Below are 19756 nucleotides of genomic sequence, written 5' to 3' on the forward strand. Positions count from 1 at the left end.
CACCACCGTAGCCAATCGCCTTCCGGTAGCTGGATAGCGAGTTGTGGTCCGTACATAGGTGTGTGAGCAGATATACGCGGTTCTTGCGTTAGATTCCCGTATAGCTTCCCGGTGTACTGCGCTTGTAGGTCGTCGTCAATCTTTCGTAGGTAAGCAGCTTTAGTGCTTGTTTTCCACTCTTTCCCCCAAAGGATGTATAATTTGCCGCGGAAAAATACGACGTCCCTCGATAGTAGCGGTCGCGGAGCTTCCTTAGCTAGTCGATCCGCTACATCGTTCCCGGCATTTCACAATGTCCTGGCATCCTCTGGAGACGGAGTCTAATATTCTCTGCCTGAGCCTCGGATGCTGTCTGGAGGATTGCATGCACTATTCGTTGTCCAGTTTATTGTGTTCTGAATTGCTTGCAGGGCCGATCTGCTGTCACATGAAAATATTGCCGTTGATTGCACTCCACTTGACCCAGGGGCCTGGAATGGCGGATTGGGATGTACGCACTTGTCGGAGACGGGCAAGGAATCCGGCATTGATATTCCCTCGGTAAAGGCGCACTTTTGATAGCCGTTCCTAATGCCTCACCAATATACTTAGAAGTTTGACTAGATGGGAAATGGCAACAGGTGTAATCCTCACAAGAGTATAACAATGATGGTGGAATCTCTTCCTTCTGTGCAAAGTCATCTCCAGTGGTCTGCAAACTCGCTCGGTGCTTGATTCTATACATATATATGCATCGATGCAGCACTTTTGACTGGCCATGGTGGACCTAGCTGCTAATCGGCGAGAGTTGAACGTCCAACACAAGCGCCGTGCCCCACGGGCTTGCTTCTATTGTCGGTCAAGGAAGGTCCGTTGCGACGTCGTCTTCCGTGGCACGCCATGTACAAACTGCACGTTAGATCAGGAGACGTGTCTTATCCCCTCCAAGCGTTCCAAGAGGTATAACTCCTAAAGATCAAGCCAGGAGCTATGAACCCACTGACATCGGTAGTTCGCATTTGCAAAGTACAGCTCAGCATCAGCAAACACGTCCCGAAGCATCTTTGCATCAATGCAGACAGCGGAGATTCGAACTACAGCCGGTGGATTCAGCGGTGAGACATGCAAAGCGGTACCGGGGTGAAAAGCAAGCACTTGAAGCAAAGTTGTCGCAGCTTACTCAAGCCCAATATGATGAGTTTTTCGACTTCGACAAATTCTTTGCCACATTAGACAATGAAGAATCAACGAATCCAGCAAGCCTAATTCAAAACCAAGAAGGCCACATGAGCCCGTCAGATAAGGTTCAGATTCAGCAAGCCAGTGAAGCTGATAAACGCAATGCAGCACAAAATGATCTGCCAAATATCGCTTTATCTCCAACTATTTGCAATGCGCCATCGCCGATGTGTGGATTAATCACCTCGGCCAGACCCTCTCCCTTTCGCAGCCGAGAATCCACTGAGCTGTCGCTTGTAATTTTCAAATCGTACCACTTCATCTCTACAGATGAATTTTTACATTTGGATGAGCGCGATTCACAATCTCTTGAGCAGAGATTGTGCCTTCACTTACCGGGAAAGCCAGCGCTGGACGAATTCCTTCAGCACTATTTTTTACACGTTCATCCCATATTCCCAATCATCAATGAGCGAGCTTTTTGGGCCATATACAATGACTTATCTCCCCAAACATCTCACATTGAACGAATACCCCTTGTGGTGCTTCAAGGCATGATATTTTTAGCCTGCCCTGTAAGCTGGTTCTCGAAAGCTTTTGAAGACTACATTTGACCGGCTTTGTCTTTAGTTTGTTTCCCAGCGCACACTTGATGACCTTGGTTTTGGCTCCGTCAGACAGGCCAGGGTACGGCTTTACTTGATAACTAAGGTGAGAGAAAAGCTATTGACTTTTGTACTCTGGGAATACTGCTTAGAGATTGTACAGAGACTGTTCCATATAAATGATGACAAAGACGATGTCACTAGTGCGCAAGCGGCATTAATGTTGACTTTCCACGCCCCTGCAATAAATGATAAGGTTAACGACTACTGGCTAAACACTGCAATCTATTTCGCAAAAAAAGCTAGAGCAGATTGGTATCAAAATACAAAAGCTGGCCTGAGGTGCAAGATTACTCTCAAACGTCTCTGGTGGTGTTGCATCCTTCGAGACAGAATCATGGCTCTTTGTCTTCAGCGTCCTCTCCGAATCGAACCAGAAGACTTTGACTTTTCGCAATCGGGTCTACTGGCAGAGGATTTGAATGATGAGATATCATATTCAGAAGTTTATGACCCATCAACAAAGAAAGTCTTGGTACAGTTAGTGGCTTCTCTATGCGAGCTTGTGGTCACAATAAATGGTCTTCTCACGTTTTGCCATTCTTCAAGGTCAAAGCCGGATGGCAATGGCCTGGGCTCGCAAAAGCACCTTGACCTTTTGTCAGGACTGGACCAGTGGCATGAGAAGGCCAAAGTCAAGTTTCAACTACCTTCACTACAGCCCGGCCTCCATAGATCCTTCATCCTATTCGCCAGTGTTCTTGATATCTACTACCAGTGAGATGCTTTCCATTGCTGTTTCCCCAAGGACGGTGCAATCTAACGTTACAAATAGCACTGCTAGAGCTTCTCTGAGCTACCACATTTTTCATCGAGTTAGGTTTCACGGCGGTGTAGACTGTGACCTTCTCCAACTATGGCACGCTTCAGAAGAAGTTAAAAGATGTCTTCACAGCATCGCGCAGAACTTTGTCGAGTTGAAGGACAGGAATCTGGCAAGGTACCTACCCAATACATTGTAAGCCGCTTGAATCAAGAACTCAATGGTACTGAAGTACTTAACAGCATTGCAGTGTTGCTTTCTCGCTGCGGCCTTTCATTTGGCACGCATCAAAATTAGGCAAAAATGAAGATAGTGTCATGAGGGACAATGGGGAGAGCTATCTCTACGACACTCTCAGAGGATTTGGTCAGTCGTATGAGGTTACTGACAGTGTTCTTCAAGGCATTGGCATAAGCGAACCATTATGGCTATCAACAAATGTGTCTCCACCGAGATCCTGAAATGCGGGCCTCGGCACAGAAGCGGAATGAAAGGCTAAAATTTTACATGGAAGTTCGGACCATATCGCATTGGAGTGTCATGTCCCAGACTAGCGGATCCATAGACCCGAAGAGTGGGAGTTTGTCGATTTAGCCACTGTCATAATTATAAGGCACGAAATTACAAGAAGTATGGGGTATTAATTCCAGATATGGTTTGAACGAGGAAAGGAGCGGGTACCATGATTCAGGGCCGTTCCAAATGTCTGGAACCCATTCTCCTAAAAGGGTTCTGCTTGGCTCTCTCTTAGAGTATTTCGATCAATGTGCACAGAAGGATAACGAACCATGTATTTCTTTTGAAGAATCTGGAGATATATGGTTCAGCTACCACGATGCCTTTGTTCTGGTATGTATGAAAAGCACGTTCGATGAAATATTTCAGATTATCGGGGAATTTTGAATGCCACTTGGCCGAACAAGCCCAGGAGGCGTCTAATACCATCCCTTCAATGCAATATTCAAGCGGTTTTCTTTAATGTACCAAAGCAACGAAACGTGAAATTTCCTCAATACCTTTAGGTGCTTAGGATTTCTTCAATTTGGTCTCGGTCATGGGAACAATATTGGAAAAAAGTTATTGCGAACATTCCATGATGATACTAAAGACGTTATATGGCCACATCCCAATCCTGTGCAGCCCAGGGTCTCTCATATACGAAAGCATTCAATCATCAGCCGTGCGGAGCACTACGATCATGAAAAAGGATGGTATGGTAAAGTTCACCCTCAATTCAAGAGCATCATGAGGGACATGTGCCAGCGGGCAGCAAATCATTTGTTTTTGTCTCTTCATTGAGTAATCCCACAAAAAAACGTATAGCGTCGCTCTTTCAGGGCTCCTGTATCGCCGATTAAGTAAAAAGATAAGTTCCTCCAAGTGGTACTGTGAATTGTGCCTGCGCCTGCGCACGTAATGCAGTGCCAATCGAGTAGTCATCAATAATAAATTACAGCTGCAGAATACACCGAACATTCACCTCATTGGGTCTCTCTAGTGTTTATTGAAATGATATCGATGTATTTGATCGTTCACACAGATTCCTCGTCCAAAGTTGGTCTTCTCAGGTTGTTGCTCTCCGGAAAGGACAGACATCTCAATTTGTTATCAGATAAGCTATTATTAAAGCCTCGCAGATCTTGGTCAATAGTCTTTTATCCAGCGTCTATCCTTGTTAAATCGGTGGTCGAAGAAAATGCGCCTGTGAAGGCGTCTCGACGTGGTGCTTTAAATCTCATCTGCTACCTATGGCTAGTCTACGGAAGGAAGCTAATAGTCTCCCTGAAGACGTACCTTTCTCACTGCGTTCTTTCTTACAAACCTTGCGATTTGGTTTTTTTTTGGTGGCGATTCGTTCAACTTAGTACGGTATATTGGCTGCAATTTGACTCAAACAAAACCCGTATCTTGAGTGACACTAAGGGCTAGCAATCAAGGCGCCACTGGATATATGACGCCCCCAGATAGTTGCTACAACAGATTGGTCTTAATATAGACATCCTGGTTCTTCTCAGGGTCATGTGAAAATTCCAGCATTCGGTCTATAACGTATAATTGGATTAACCTGATCAGACTTATTCAAATAGCCTCGGCATTGCAAGCTGGGCTTTTACTGCCACATAAAGAAATAACTCATGAATAGGACGATCGTACTGTATCAGTGCATGGACATGGGAGAAGGAGAAGCTGAAAGCCACTTATAGGTAAAATAAAGATTGCTCCATTCAGCAGGTTAGGCGACGATGTATGCTTCTCGCTTTGGGTGTGCGTTGTCTGGGTTGCCCCCTATCTGACCATGTTGTAGGCCAGATCTTTGGACATGAGGTAATGAGTAGCCTGCAATGTTAAAGGCCCGTCTGTTCACTAGCTTGCCCAGGCATAGCGATGCAAATATACTAAGGTGGGCGATGATATCCAGGGAGATTGGACTGAAGGCTATCTCATATGCCTCCTGTGTCCCCGGAAATGGAAAATAGTGCGTCCTTCATTGATGTATCGTTCGAACTCCGACACCTGGCCAGGTAATTGTTTTTTTCTTTTCAAGGCCAATTGTGTCGCGAGAGACGTTTGATGGCATGTATAGCTTTTCGAAGAATTAGAACTGCGGTTTGTTCTGAACTAAACACGCCAAGAATTGAGTTCATCAACAATAAAAACATCAACCAGTATGATTGTTCGCTACTTACCTAGTTAGTAGGTATTGAGGTACCTAGAAAGTAGTATGGTATTGCTTACGTTTCGAGCCGAGCTGTTGACGGGAAATACAGCCATTACCACTGCCAATTACGAATCTACAAGTACGTTTTTGGGTTAAAGGCGAATCTGGAAGGCAAACACCAATTGACACTGCCGCCCTCCCATACCCAAACTGAGTTTCCATGAATTCATGTCAACCACTCTTCGGCCGTAGGTAGCCTGCTGAATGCAGGAGTCTATACAGAACTAGACCTGGTTAAAAGGCGGTTCAATAAAGAAGTATGTTTCATTTAAGAGATTGTACGCAATGTAGGATGAGACGAATATAAATTCACCGAGGATAGATTCGGTTAGAATCGAATTCGAACTACTCACACGTGGTAATGACTGTCGTTCAATCCCTAATGTCATTCGGTTATCCTCTGATACTAACCTTGCCACAGTTTTTGGGTAGCCAGGTAAACTGTCACACTCATTATAAGATTCACCTACCTGTACCACACTGAAGATCTTGTGCCAAACTAATTTTGTGCTTCCCTTGCATTTTCGATGTGATTCGAATCAACTTTTATCGCCTCACCGCTGTTCCCCATGTCCAGAAACTGTAAGGACTTGCCGGTATCGAGATCTGATTGGAAGACAGCGACCATGTCTTTATCCCCAAACAATGCGCCCACTTCTTCGAGAGGCTTTCCGCGTGTATCGGGATAGAACCAGACAACAACCATGGCAATAGCATCAAAAACAATGAAAATGATATAAAATTTCCAACCGATCGTGTCGAATGCTGTGGGCGACGACTGTAGCCAAATGATGCTCGTCACACAAAGAGTGCACATTCCAAGAGCGTATCCCTCTCCACGAGCGTACGTCGGCCATATTTCAGCGACATAAGTAAACCCTGCGCCCTCGACAAAGAGGCCAAAAAAGATGACATTCAGAAAGAGCATTGCGGCGCACGCGCCCAATCCTGCATGGTTAGTTGTTCCTAGATAGTACTTCTGCAGGACGGCTTCTATGATGACAGTGACCCCACAGGTGAAGTAGCCGAACGACATCAACTTATTTCTTGAAAATCTGTCTATAACAAACATGCAGAGGGTGTTCACGACCCATCCGCACAATTGGTAGCCTCCTTGTATTTGGAGAACAGCGGCGCTGTCGAATCCGAGGCTTTTATAAATGAGACCACCATAGTCTAAAAGAAAGCATCAGTCTAGGCTCAGTTGTAGACCTATAAGGAAAGCCACGCGGGATTCTGAAAATTTAGATCAAATCAAATAAAGACATGGACATAAAAGTAGGGTAAAGCTCACTGTTGACAACCAAAGCACCCGAACTCATTTGCGAAAAGGTTAGGAACATAGCGATGAAGGCACGCTTCCTCAAAGATTTCTTTTCAAAGATATTCAGGTAACCGGATTTGATGTCGACCGACTGTGCATTGTCCAATTGCACTTGTTGATGGATCTGATACAGCTCTTTCTTTGCAAAAAGATGTTCAGGGTCCTTAGGATTTGAATGTAGTCGACGAAGAATATCCCATGCTTCATCTGTTCGACCGTTGGATATAAGAAATCGAGGCGATTCCGGAATCCAATAAAGTCCGATTAAGAACAAGAAAGGGAACAGTCCGGCAAGTCCTATCGGACCGCGCCACTGGTCATCGCCGCCACCACTGTAGTGAAAAAATCCAATACCAGTGTAAGTGGCGGCGGTATAACCAAAATTGATCATCGCGGGGTGAATCTGCACTAACAGACCCCTTTTCTTGGGCGGAACCAGTTCGGCCATCCACAAGGGAATGGCTGATAGCATCTGAAATGAACCCCAACCCTGGAAGAACCTGAATGTGACGAACATGCCGATGTGTTGGGAAGCTGTGATAAGAGCACTAGCAATAAGAATGATAAGTGCTGCAAGGGCAGCGCATTTCTTCCGCCCATATTTGTGCACGATGAAACCGCTGAAGAGTGAACCAAAGGCGCCTCCGGTATAAAAAAGGCCGTTAGTAGCGCCGATAAGCGCCGTAGAATTTGATGCGGTGTATAGATGCAGGCTCTGGTACCACGACGGCTGAGAAAGAGTTGTCGCGATGATTGAACTAGCATATCCCATGCTGGTCGAGCCAAATCCGAGGAACACGAGTATGACTATCAAACGTGGATTTATGCCGGTAGCGATCACAGCATCATCTACTACTGGGGCTCTGGCTTCATGACCCTGATAGGGCTCGTCAGCTTCTTGGGTTTGGGCCATGTGAAGGGAGTTCAAAAGGGCCGGAGAAAACAGAGTGTCTAAGTGATTGTGAACTGGCTTGAACGGTCTGGGGTAGCGAACGAGGAAGGAAAAGATGAAATTACTATAGAATCCTCATATTGTTTTAATTTTCTCAATACTTGGATAGCATAAATTTAGATTAAGGTTCGAGTGGCCCGAGGTGGGCCATAACCTCAGGCCAGGATCTGGGGAAATGAAAAGCCTTGGGGATTTTCACCCCGAGTGTTAAAAGAGCCCGAGGGCAGTTAACCCGACTGATTTTGATTCCTATGGCTTGAATAATATAGGGATGCATGGGATTCCACGTAGACCTCTCCACGTAGGAAAATAGACTATGTAGGACTTGCTACGTAGGAAAGCGGTCTACGTAGGAGCTGCTACATAACAAGGGATCCTACGTAGGCACTTCTACGTAGAAAAGTGGACTATGTGGGAGTTGCTACGTAGGAAAACGGTCGATTTTGGAGTTTCTACATATCAATATAGCTAGATATTTTTAGGAAAGTTGAACTGCTCAATGCACCAAGGAACCTAGCCCAAAATTTACCATTTTCATAGCTGTGCAACGTGCCGGGCAAAAGGCGGTCAGCAGAGCCAAAACAAAACTCCCAATGGAGCCTTCTCAGATAGGCAGTTGATACCCGTTGCTAACCAGGTTAATTATTCGCTTTTTAGTTCTCAAAAATAATCAAGGGATAAATTAGATTATAAGATTAAGAAATCAAAGAAACAGTTATTTGAAGTAACATAATTCAAATGTCATCACGGTGCTGCAACCCCTGAAATACTGTTGCAAATCCGGTCAACATCGACGACGCTAATTGCGACACCGTTTGCTGACTGCCTCTCAGTATCAGTCGCCGCCATCACAATCCCTTGGCTCATTTGTTCTCACCTTGGGCTCACCTTCCAGCTCACGTATATCGAGAATATTTGAATTATTGCTCTGTGCAAATCCCGCCACGAGGCTTCCCGTCAGAGGGAGTTCGTGGCGATTCAAAAGCAGGCAGCATGCCTTATCGGTGGGGCTTTTAGGACCACCGCAGCAGAAGCTTGGTATAGAAAGCTTCACCTGCCGCCTATCTCGATCCAGATGAACCGATTAGTGAAGGAAGCGGCACTGAGGCTGCGAACGAGACCTGGTTTCGCGGTCCCACCAACGATGCTTCGACGTCGACCAGCAGGTGAGAGAGACTGGGCGGGATGGAGACACTGAAGGATTGTTGATAGAGAGGATCGCCCGCTAAGACTTAGCTGTTGATTCAAGATCAATGTGCTTTTTGATAGCCAAGCTAGCATCATCATAAGAACGTGGAGCATCTGTTGGATATCAATGTTCCTAATGACCAAATACCAATTGGCGATGTGACAGTTTAGGGCTTTCGCTGCAACACAGTAAGTACTGAAAGATATTTCTAACTGCTGAACATCATATTCTCATTACAATGTAAAAAGTCACTGTTCCCTTTGTCAGAATCTTACCTCAGATTCTACCTACAGCCGCACGACTCCTCCTGCCATATCATTCCTTCTCGGTGGTCCTGCTCACATCCATTCCATTGCCTTCGACGACGAAGTCAGCAACGTCTTCGAAATGAACCTCAAGCAATACATGCAGAGCTCTGGGGGAAGTAAAACAAATGAAATGGGCATACAGGTGCAATGTACGGTAGTGGCTCTCGGCTACCTGCTATATCACGTTCTGAAGGGCAGGCGTCGATCTTTTGTGAGTTACGTTCTGAAATTTAGCTCTGCTCAAGTGGCTGACGACCTTAACACGACAAAGCATTTGGTAATACGGCCTTGTATAATGCCATTCCTCTACCTGACTTTCTGTTCTGCTTATATCCGCATGCGTGCCTGTTTCGGGTTGACTAGGAGCCTCTGCCGCTTCGACACCTGCCCGTGGTGAAATGTTAGGTATGGTGCCCGGCACGGGTTTTTGCTGTACATGATGCGAAGGCGGCCGGAAGCAGGCGCACTTGGTGGGGGTAAATCAGAACACTTTGTAGCGTGGTGCACACTCACCCTCCCCGGGAAGGAGTGAGATGATTGACATGAAGGGACATATGATACCGCTACCGGCTGTATTCCAGCGATTAGACTCCTGTGGGACGGGCATTGCCAGCTGAGCGTCGGATCGAGCGGATCTCCGGTAACATGGAAGGGAGCAGTGCTTGGGGTTGAAAACTACAGTAATATTCGAAATCAGCTTTACCTTCAATCTCTCTCTCTTTATTTCCCAAAGCCCCACTCGGTAGCACACTAGTCTATTTTAGGAAATAGTTCCGCCGGCTTTGCATGATCAAGGAGTAGGCAGCAGTGCGGTTATCGTCGGAGTATGTGAAAGAACGGAGAGGTAGGATGAGATCGAACGGGCCGGTCGGCCTGAGCATTGGGGTGAGCGATCAGGCTGCTCAGGGAGCAACTCAGGGTCGCTCAGGGAGCGGCTTAGGGTTACTCAGGGAGCAGCTCAGGGCGGCGGGGTGACTAACTCACCCTGTGCTCCGGGAGCCGATCACTTCCCGAGGCGGCAGTTTTACCGTCACCATTATTACGACATAAAGCTCGACTATATTTCCAGTAGCGAACGGATAGGATCTAAAAAGCGGTCTCGGGTACACTCTGAAGTCCAAAGCGTTCTATACCGGGCAGTGTAATATTCACAATTTTCTAGAACGCCTATTCTCCCGAAACTACTCGATCACTTCATCAGATGATGATTCTGAGTTATGACACATCAAACGGAAAACCACTAGCACATGAGACTTTTTACACACTATGTACAAGTCCAAGACATGGGGCGATCTTCACAAAGTCTAACTTTCGCGTCCCAACAAACGCAGCCCAATACATTATAATTAATTCTTCCGTCACAGTATCTACGCCACAATGTTAAGCGGATGCTAGACAGAAAAAAAAAACAAAGAAACAAAACGTCAGTCAAGTTCGGAACAGCGATCAAGGTTTCGCGAGTTGTTCCTTGCGATAGAAAAAGATGCAGAGCACGTTGATGGATAGCATGAAGAGCAAGCAGACCCAGAAGTCTGCTTTCCCCAAGCCGGCCGCGACGCCAGCGGAGAAGTCAGGGAAAACATCACCAGGGCCTAACTTATCCGGTGCTGTTGCGCGGGCGAGGATAGTCGCAATAGAACCGACCACCTGCGCGGCTAATAGTGTGAAGGTGACATGGAATCGAGTCATTGTGTGGAGGAGAATCATTCCAAACCCTACATTGGCGAGAGTCAGCTTTCTTTAGCATTATGTTCGCTGCAAGATTAAACTTACCGACACCCTGAAGAGAATCCAAAACTCCTAGCCAGAGCCAAAGTGCTCTTCCAAGGATGGCTCCGGCTACAGGACCACCGGCCCAGGGAATGTATGCGCCTATGTTGGAGGTTGCCCATAGGATCTGGGCCCATCGAGGCGCACCAAGACCGACGGCAAATATCGGGATGAACCAGGCGTGTCTCTTAGAAAAGACGTGGAAGACCCAGAGAGCTGCCGCCCAAACAACGATGAAGAAGAAGAGGACAAGAAGCACGATTTGCCACACGTGTGCATGCTTGCTGGACCAGAGATAGAGCCAGTTTCGTCCATAAGGTGCCGACAGCCAGTAGTTTGATATAAACACCATGTAGAAAAACCACTGGAAGATACAGCGTCAGAATCAAAATTAGCTTGAGGACGAAGTAGAAGAGACATACAAGAATTATGCGACGGCGGAAGAGCGATAGATAGAATGTCGGCACTTGACCTGGTGCCTGTCTATAATATGAAGGAAGTCCGAAAAAGACCATGGCACCCAACAGCCACAGAAGAGAGGCAAGTCCGAGTCCGATTCCCAGCAAAGCACCCGGATCGGTCATGGCAAGGCTGAATTGCGTATTGCCCTTCCGATTGAGGGCTGCCATCCAGCTACCCCAGTACCAAAGAAAACTGATGAACAATTGCTGAGTGCCTTGGATGACAGTGGCTCTGTAAATCCAGGATTTCATAGGCGCTCCACCTGAACAAGAAAGTCAGATAATTTCCATAGATTCTTGAAATGATTGTTGCATACCTTCATCTCCGAAGTTGAGGGCGAAAAACAATGAACCACTCGAAGATGCAAACGAGTACAAGCCAGTTCCGACGTTCTGGAGCCAGGTTCGACTTGCGCTGCTGTGGATGGGACCGGCAAGACCAACAAACAAAAAGGCAAACCCATATATCTACGGGTAGTTAGCTTGCAGCCTCGAAAGACAGAATAAGAAACGTGAACTTACAATGAAAGGAGACGCCAACACATAGACCGAGGGAACTAGACGGAAGACCATCCACCAAATGATCGAAGAGGCAAGATAGATGGACGCCAAAATGTATAGCTTTTCGGCCGTCTCTCCAATCTCACCGTTCAGGAGTGTGATCTGGTACGAGTTCAAGGCGAGTATTTGTCCCTAGAAGAATGCTGTCAACCTCTGTAATAAAAGCTTCGAGTAGTGTTTAAACTCACAATAGCGAGAAAGATGGAATACACAGGCCAATCACCCAGCTTCATCAACATGAAACGCTTCAGACCCGTTGGGGGAACATAGTCATTCGGTAGAAGGAACTGTCCGGCACTTTGGTCTGCAAGTGGACCAATATTTGGCGGGCTCTCTCGACCCGTTTCACGAACCTTGATGTGAAAGACAGAAGGAGCAGGAGACGGCAAGGGGGACTTGCCCAATTTGACGTCGCGGTATCGATTGAACCAGTCTTTTTGGCTTTTCTCGAGAAACTCTTCAATGCAGAGCTGGTCTTCGGAGTTCTTACTATTCAGATCCGCAAGCTTCTTTTCAAACTTATCCGCATACTCGTTGTTCGCATCCGTGAAAAATGGATCAACCTTCTGGAGATTGAAGTCTTGTTTCTCGTTTATTATGCCATCGAAACTGACCAAACTCATCATGGACTCTCTTGCCTCTCCTCGGCCCAGTAGACCGTCTTCTGGTCGTGAACCCAGAACAGGTGTGCTAGCACCAGATCGAGCGAAATCAACTGTAGGTGTCCCGAGTGGTGATGGACGAACACTGCCGTCGCCCTGGATGGCGCCAGAAAAGGGCTCGAGATCTTGTCTATCGCTTACCGCAGAGTAAATGATTCGCGAGTCTGCGAGAGTGTCAGATGGCAGGGGTCTGCGTCTTGGGCCGTTGTCAGAATCGGGCTCTTTGTCTGACACATTTTGACTGAAAGACAGATTTGTCGGCGACGTAACGTGGTCAAAGCCTGGTCGAGGTGCAGACAGTCTCATATCGGACGTATTCGGCCTGCTCGGCGGGACAGACACGGTGGAGCTGGGTGACCGGCTATGTCTGCGGCTGTTGTTTGAGCTCGACGAGACTTTGCAAATGCCTTCTGGTATATGGTTGCTGCCATAGGACGTTCTCCACGAACTGCGATCGTGGCGTTTAGAGTACTTCGCGTGCTTTTCGATTGAGGTGGCTTGTAGGATTTCTAGATCCTCAACCCACTGTGCTACGGGAAAGCGCTGCTTACTCGATCGCGCACGCATGAGCGCTCGTGTCTCCTGAGACGATTTCAAAGCATCGTTGATGGCCATCTTGAACTGTTGGATAAGATGCTTGGTTGTCATAGACTCACTATGATGGGTTAGACTGAACATATCGTGGGAGAAGGACACTCACATTGTGAACCACCATCCTGGCATCTGCCCTAGGCCGCCAACACTGAAAAGACATAAATTAACACTGGTGGCAGACTCAAGTCGGGTCAGTCTTACCGTGATCCCACGCCCAAAGCTCCTTTCCGTCCGAATTCCACGGCCACCAGACCGAACGGTTCATCGCGCGAAGGAATCAAGGCAAATTCAGCGCCACTGAAAATGAAGGGCGGTAGTGCAGTGAACTCTGGTTTTGAATAGACTCGCCCAGGGTAGAGCTTTGTAAGTCGATTCAGTTTCATTGCGGCAAATCTTCCATGGAGATCAATGACTGGACCAATGCACATCAACTGGACCGTTGGGTGAGCATCTAGAATGGAGGGGAAGATGTCTGCAATCAGATCAATGCCCTTTTGCATGGACCAACGGCCGACAAACACAAACAGCTGGGCCTCTGGGTCAACTTTGAGCCCTGCCCATTCTTGCGCTTGTCTCTTGAGAGTAGCACGACTGGCTTCAAACTCTGCATCGATGATGACCTCTTCGAGATGGTTCTTTGCGTTGTGATCCCACGTGGCGATGTCAGATGGATCGGGGTTTGGTAGCGCTTGAATGTTCTTGAGACCCCAGAAAATTGGATATCTGGCGTACGATCTCTTGCCATATTTCTTGGAGACGCCGACAGCGCCGAAACCGTTTTGGTGAATTTTCAGATAATTGGCAGCTCCATGCAGAAGGTTAAACACTTCTCCGAATTGTACATACTTCTTCACCACTGCATGGTCAAGGTTGTAGACACTGCAAACTTCTTGAATCTGTTGTGGGGTCTTCATTGGCCAGAGCCCTTGAAATTCAGCATTATGCAGAGATAGGCAGCATGGAATCGTGCGAGGTAGAAGATAGAGAGGGGCAGCGGCGCCATGGTAATCATTGATGTGATAGAGGTCGATAGCGGGAAATCTCCTGATAGCTTCAGCTATACATTGATTCCAACTAGAATAGAAAATAGCCGAATTCAAGTCATCCATGCGGGCAGGGTACGGCTCCGATTTGGACTGAGCTCGGAAAACAGGCGCGTCCAACAAGACGTACGTGATGTTTTGTAGCCGATGATACTGGACATCCACTTGATAATTGTTGCCAAGAACTGTGATCACCATCGGCTCACGAGGATCGTCCTTGGGGTAGTCAACGCCCCCAACGCAAGGGACAACCCATATGATATTCTGCTGCGTCAGATGTTTCCCCAACAACTGGGCCATCACACCGAGCCCACCGATTTTTATCTTGATCCCCCAATCTTCAATATCGTATTCCATGGTCGCAATGAGCACGGTTCGTCGGCGAGTGTTTACCATGGCACCGACGACGCCTCCATTCTCAGATATGAACGGGCCCACATTGGTTAGAGCAAATCCGGGATTGGATTCACTGTCATTAGATCGGTGAGTCACCTTTTGAAAGGCGCTCATCAGTGGAGCGAGGCTTGATCTTTTCTCGGTGACACCGATTTGGTTGAATTTGACCTGGTAAAATGCCTTCAAGTAAATGCACACCGCACCCATAGCAGTGGTAACAGGCACAATCGCTAGCACAATGAAGATGGCCAACTGAACCCATCTGGATCCTGTAGGCGTAGCAAAGACCTTGAGATCGCCGTCACCTACCGACAGCTTGAAGGCAAGATAAGGCGAAGGAGGTGGGATGGTGACGTTGAACACATTGCTCAGCAGAGTGACTGGAGGAACCTGATCCAGAACGTTGTCTCCATCGATGTCCCCAAACACCTGCGTCTGGTCAGGCAGGCCGTCTTCATTTAATCCCCAGACGTTGAATGCAACCTGTACGGGCCACTCGCCCATGAAGTGGATTTCCCATAGGCCAGTGGTGTTGCTAAGAGCCATTTCGTTGGAATAGCCAGCGTCATATCCGAATTGGTTGAATTCGCCTTCGATGAAGAGGTTTGGGAAACGACGTGGGGGGCTTGGATGCCCATTGCGTGTCTCCATGCTGCCAGTGAGCACTACTTCCGGCCAACTTGCTCCAGTATTGGGCAAGAATGTGTTCTCCTTCCCAGGCCTGCTTCGCAGTGCCGCTCCAATTTTTGCCAGGGATCGACGTGTTGAAACCGGTGTATGTCATCCAGGCACTGAATGTAGCTCCAAAATCCAGCGAGTATCGCCACATGTCTGCGCCAGGAGCCTGTGGAACTACTGACAAGGCTCGGTCTCAGACGATGGGTTGTCGAACAGTAGCGTTCTGCTGTAATTGGCCAACTGTGGCCAGACAATCGGATTGTTCGTCTGTCCGATACGGAATAAAAAGTGGTCGATGGACTGCCCGACGCAATTAGTTTTGCGAGGTTCTTGCCTTCAATAGCGAGGAATCTACTTACACCTGTGGATCGGTTTCCATCTGCAGTAGTCACGTTGCTAACTGTGACTCTGTGAACCCCCGGAAAGACATTGTTCAAATCTACCTCATAGCTGAAAACGCTAGTGAGTGCCCCTGGCCATGTCACTACATCAGTTTCTTCAATGGATTTGCAAGAGACCGAGGTCGAGTCAAGCTGCGGGCTCTCGTTCTCAAGCGCTTTGGATGTGATCGTCAGCGAGTTGGTGATATCCTGGCAATCCATCTTCTGAGAAAATTCGAAACCAATCCGTATCGTCTCCCCACTTGTCCCCTGGGGCACAAGTCGGGCGTCATGCCCTGGGGAGAAGCGTGTTATATATGGAGAAGGCTGTACGAAATTATCTTTTGGGACGAAGGCTTTGAAACCCCAGGCCGGCAAAGTAAGGTTAGGATAACACCCGTTGGGAACGTCAGACCCTTCAAATCTACTCCCTGTCAGTAAGAGAAGTCAATTTTCAGAACAGTCATCATACCCAAGTGTAGTGGAGCTGTTGACCAGGGTCATTTCATCGAACGGTGGAAAAAGGTTTTTGACCCTTGTTCCCATGGGAAATGGCGAAATCAAAGCGTCCTTACTACTGCAGTTGAACTGGTAGTCGACTGTTTTGTTGTCATTAGAGTACAAAAGCCAGACACTCTGATTGCCCTGGCCTTGGCCATCGAAATTTTGTGTGTCCGCAAAGCGGGATCTCATGACACTCCACATCCCAGTCTCGGTCGGTGCCCCATTGCTGCCTCGAAGGTAGATGTCGAATGTCTGCTTTGACAGTTGCTGCAGATACCAGCCATCGTTCAGAACGGGATAGTTTTGACGCATTTCAAACATCATTTTGACGAGGCCTCGCACAGGGTGAGACGGATCGCGGTGATCGAGACTGACGGAATCATCTTCACATCCGGTCAGGGAGCGGTCAAGCGGGAAATCAACGTATTTTGATGATCCTAGCTTGTAGCATCCGTGCATCTGCCATGCCTGAGCGGATGACATGGGCCCACGACCAAAGACGTAGTTGTCGGCCTGGTTGTCCAGTACGTAGAAATCCTGTTCCTCGCCCCAAGAGACGATAGGGATTCCAGGCATGAGCAAAAAAGCGACGTACAGCCCCAAGTTCTGCTTGTGCGTTCCGTTTCTTATCCCTGGCCACCTGAAGACATCCTGGTTCGTGACACCAAATAGGTGGCGTGGATCGAACTTACCGGTGTTCACGTTGACCATATCGTTGGTCTCCACAAGGCCGTTCCAGGTATCCACAAAGTTGACTGGCGGATCGCCTTCGGCAGTGAAGGTACCGTCTAGACTGAACAGCATGATATCAGTTTGAGTGAAGTAGAAGTGCTGAGAAAGAGAGACTAACCCTAGAAACCGGCTCAAACCACGATATAAGGTGTAATGGAACGCCGCCCCGTCCAATGCAGACCTCTCCGCAGGTCTCAAGAATAAATCATCCTCTGACTTGGTGGTCTTGTTCGTCATCAGAAACGCTTCCGTCATATTGGATCTGGTTTGATTTGTCTGTTGACCGCGACCGATGTAAAGCGAGCCAAAAGAGTTTCCCGCCACAATCTCTCCGGGAATATAGAAGTTTTCCTTTCCAACCTGCTTGGCGCAATCCCGCATATACTCGGACCATTCTCCGAGAGAGTCAAGGGTAACTTGTAGAGCTTTGTCAACGCGGAACCCGTCGATATCAAGCATTGTGACAGTTAGACACGAAAAGTGTTTGATCTTGGCTAGCACGTCTGGCCGCCATACGCGTAAACGGTCCTGCACAAATGCGAATTTGGATATCTGCCCTTCCCATTCGGTGTAGTTTCCAAAGGCGGCAACTTCTCCGTACTGTAGAGGTCAGCCATGCTCAGTATAACAAGAACTGAATGTTTACCTGATCAAATTCACTATTCCGACAGGAAGGACCGAGGGTTGTAGTGATCAAACCGTTCCCGTCATCATCCCAAAATCGGGGATACTCCCAAGGACATTCACTCTCAACTTCATTTCCAGGCTGGAAGTCCCAGTATCGACGGTCGTACTTCCATACATAGTCGTACTCGTTGGGATTGATCGGCGCGGACTCGTTCAAGAAACCCTGGAATCCGATAAGATCGCCCATTCTATCCACAATTAGCAAACGACACCGGAGGTTGGGCAAATGTATCTTACGTACGTTGCAAAGGTATTATCGAGAAGGATGTAAAGCCCCCGTTGATGCGCCTCGGATATCATTGTGCGCCAGTCCACGATCGTGCCAAAGTGATGGTCCAGCAGAGTCAGGTCGAGCGGGGAGTATCCATCCGCAGCCCAGGGGAAATTGATGTATGGTGTTCCAGCGAGATAAATGCCCTGGATATGGTCAATATACTCTTCACATCCAGTCTTTCTGAAGCAGCTGACATACCTTGATTCCCATCCCCTGAAGATAATCAAAGGTATCAACCAGCCCAAGAACGTCGCCGCCATGGCGGAACTCGTTGGAGGTCAAGACATGTTCCCACTGTGTGCCGTTTGCATCATCGTTACTCGGATCACCATTGACGAACCTGTCGAGGAATATCGTGTAAAAGGGGAATCGCCAGTTTTCCGGCGAAGGGTTATATGTGTGGCCATCCCAGTGACCCGAGTAGTCGAGGGGATGTGTCGCTGTCTGATTTTGATTAAGATTCCAGCTTGCTTCCTCTGGAAGATATGGCAGGGATTGTGCAATGCGTATTGATATTGCAACAATGGCGATGTAGTGGGTGATGGAAGTGAGCAACTTCATTCCGCAGAGTAAAGCCACTATGGTGACATTCACGGAGCGCGCTGTTCGAGCCTCGACTGCAAAAAGACAACCACGGGGTGCATATCAGGAAGAAAGCGAAAACTCCTAGGGACACAGAGACTGAAAGATTCATCGGGCGCTCATACGCAAGAGAAGCATGTGGAAGACAATGAATGCTCCAGAGCTGTCCAGGCCAATGCAGGAATTGGTTCCGAGCTCGAATACCAATCACTGATTTGTAAATCAGCATAGACGCGGGAATTAGGCGAGCTGCTACCTGAGCCAGCCTTGCTGTACAGCCTCGATCCACAGCAAAGCATCTTCATGCTCATGCTGAGCCGTTGAGTGGTTCTAGATTTGGATGATGGATCTCAAGCTGACATACACCGTATTCGACGCGTGCATTGTTCGTGCATCTAGACCCGGTTTCAGACACAAGCCGGAATCATGTCTCATACGAATGGGGACGTTCTGACATGCATCGGTATAGGACCTTCGGATCTACAAGTGTGCCAAGACGAGTCATGCCGGTAGCAAATCATCGATCATAAGGTGTGGACTATGCCAGATCGAGTATCCCGCCTCGTAGAAGATAGAACACGTCATGCATGATACAGGACAGACCTCTGAAACCCGGTGAGAGGTGGATACGAAGATAAAGCAGTGGCTCGTTGCGAGTCGGTTCTTTCTCGTATTGCTCAGTGCTTTTGTTCACGGCCTCTCCGTCCCTGCTGCTGGGGCTGCGGCAAGGCGTCATTGATGGTCGGCAATTGATGCGACTTGTTGCTTGACATGGCTGAGCTGAATCTGCCAATAGTTTTGCTGTCAACTCCATTCGGAGGCCGAAAGAATCAAATAATCAGCGGAAAGGCCGAACATCTCCTTATCTGACCCCGCCGATGTATTTGAGACCCACATGGAACAGCGCCTAGCGGTCATCTTCGGATCTTCATGTGGACCCGAGCAAGACGATATCTAGTGGGAAAGAACTAATACGCAAGGATTGCTACAAATGTCGACAAAATCGGGCCGGATTGCAATCTACCGGGTTCAGCCAGGCATAACAAACCAATGTGACATGGAATGGACAATGTTCGGTCAACTCGGCGGAGCCCCAAGACATGTCACTCGCGAACCGAGGGCCCGCCCGTCTGCCGTTGGAAGCCTAAATGCCCTCGATCGGGATTCAGTGGTTCGAGGTGGGGCTGCCGATCGGGCCGACAAATTACATGACAGATCAAACTTAGTGATACAGGAATTACAAATACGGTATGATACAAATCTGTACCTCAACGGAAATCATTTGCATCCAGCATAGGCGACCTTGTCAATCGTTTCAAGAGGCCTTTCCATTGTCTCTAACTCTGTCAATTAG

General features: G+C 47.9%; 2 protein-coding genes across 2 annotated transcripts; both read right to left on the reverse strand.

Annotated features, from left to right (window-relative positions):
* Positions 1-5804: 5804 nt before the first annotated feature.
* N7477_009160 (uncharacterized protein) lies at positions 5805-7542 on the reverse strand (the record flags this gene model as incomplete). Its single annotated transcript, XM_056970821.1, has 2 exons — positions 5805-6481; positions 6600-7542. 2 exons carry the CDS (start codon positions 7540-7542, stop codon positions 5805-5807), a joined length of 1620 nt encoding a protein of 539 aa, XP_056817800.1.
* A 2982-nt stretch (positions 7543-10524) lies between these two features.
* On the reverse strand, positions 10525-18381 carry N7477_009161 (uncharacterized protein; the record flags this gene model as incomplete). The annotated part of the gene is made up of 15 exons (XM_056970822.1): positions 10525-10793; positions 10852-11212; positions 11271-11572; positions 11627-11777; positions 11832-12002; positions 12059-13187; positions 13233-13274; positions 13328-15217; positions 15246-15366; positions 15426-15543; positions 15603-16047; positions 16096-17459; positions 17506-17734; positions 17788-17963; positions 18019-18381. The coding sequence occupies 15 exons, from the start codon at positions 18379-18381 to the stop codon at positions 10525-10527; spliced, it is 7131 nt and encodes a 2376-aa protein (XP_056817801.1).
* Positions 18382-19756: the final 1375 nt, after the last annotated feature.

The sequence above is a fragment of the Penicillium maclennaniae genome (assembly GCF_028827695.1).
Source record: "Penicillium maclennaniae strain IBT 15551 chromosome Unknown utg000008l:1.0-3552695.0:1.0-3555053.0, whole genome shotgun sequence".
Taxonomy (NCBI): Eukaryota; Fungi; Ascomycota; class Eurotiomycetes; order Eurotiales; family Aspergillaceae; genus Penicillium; species Penicillium maclennaniae.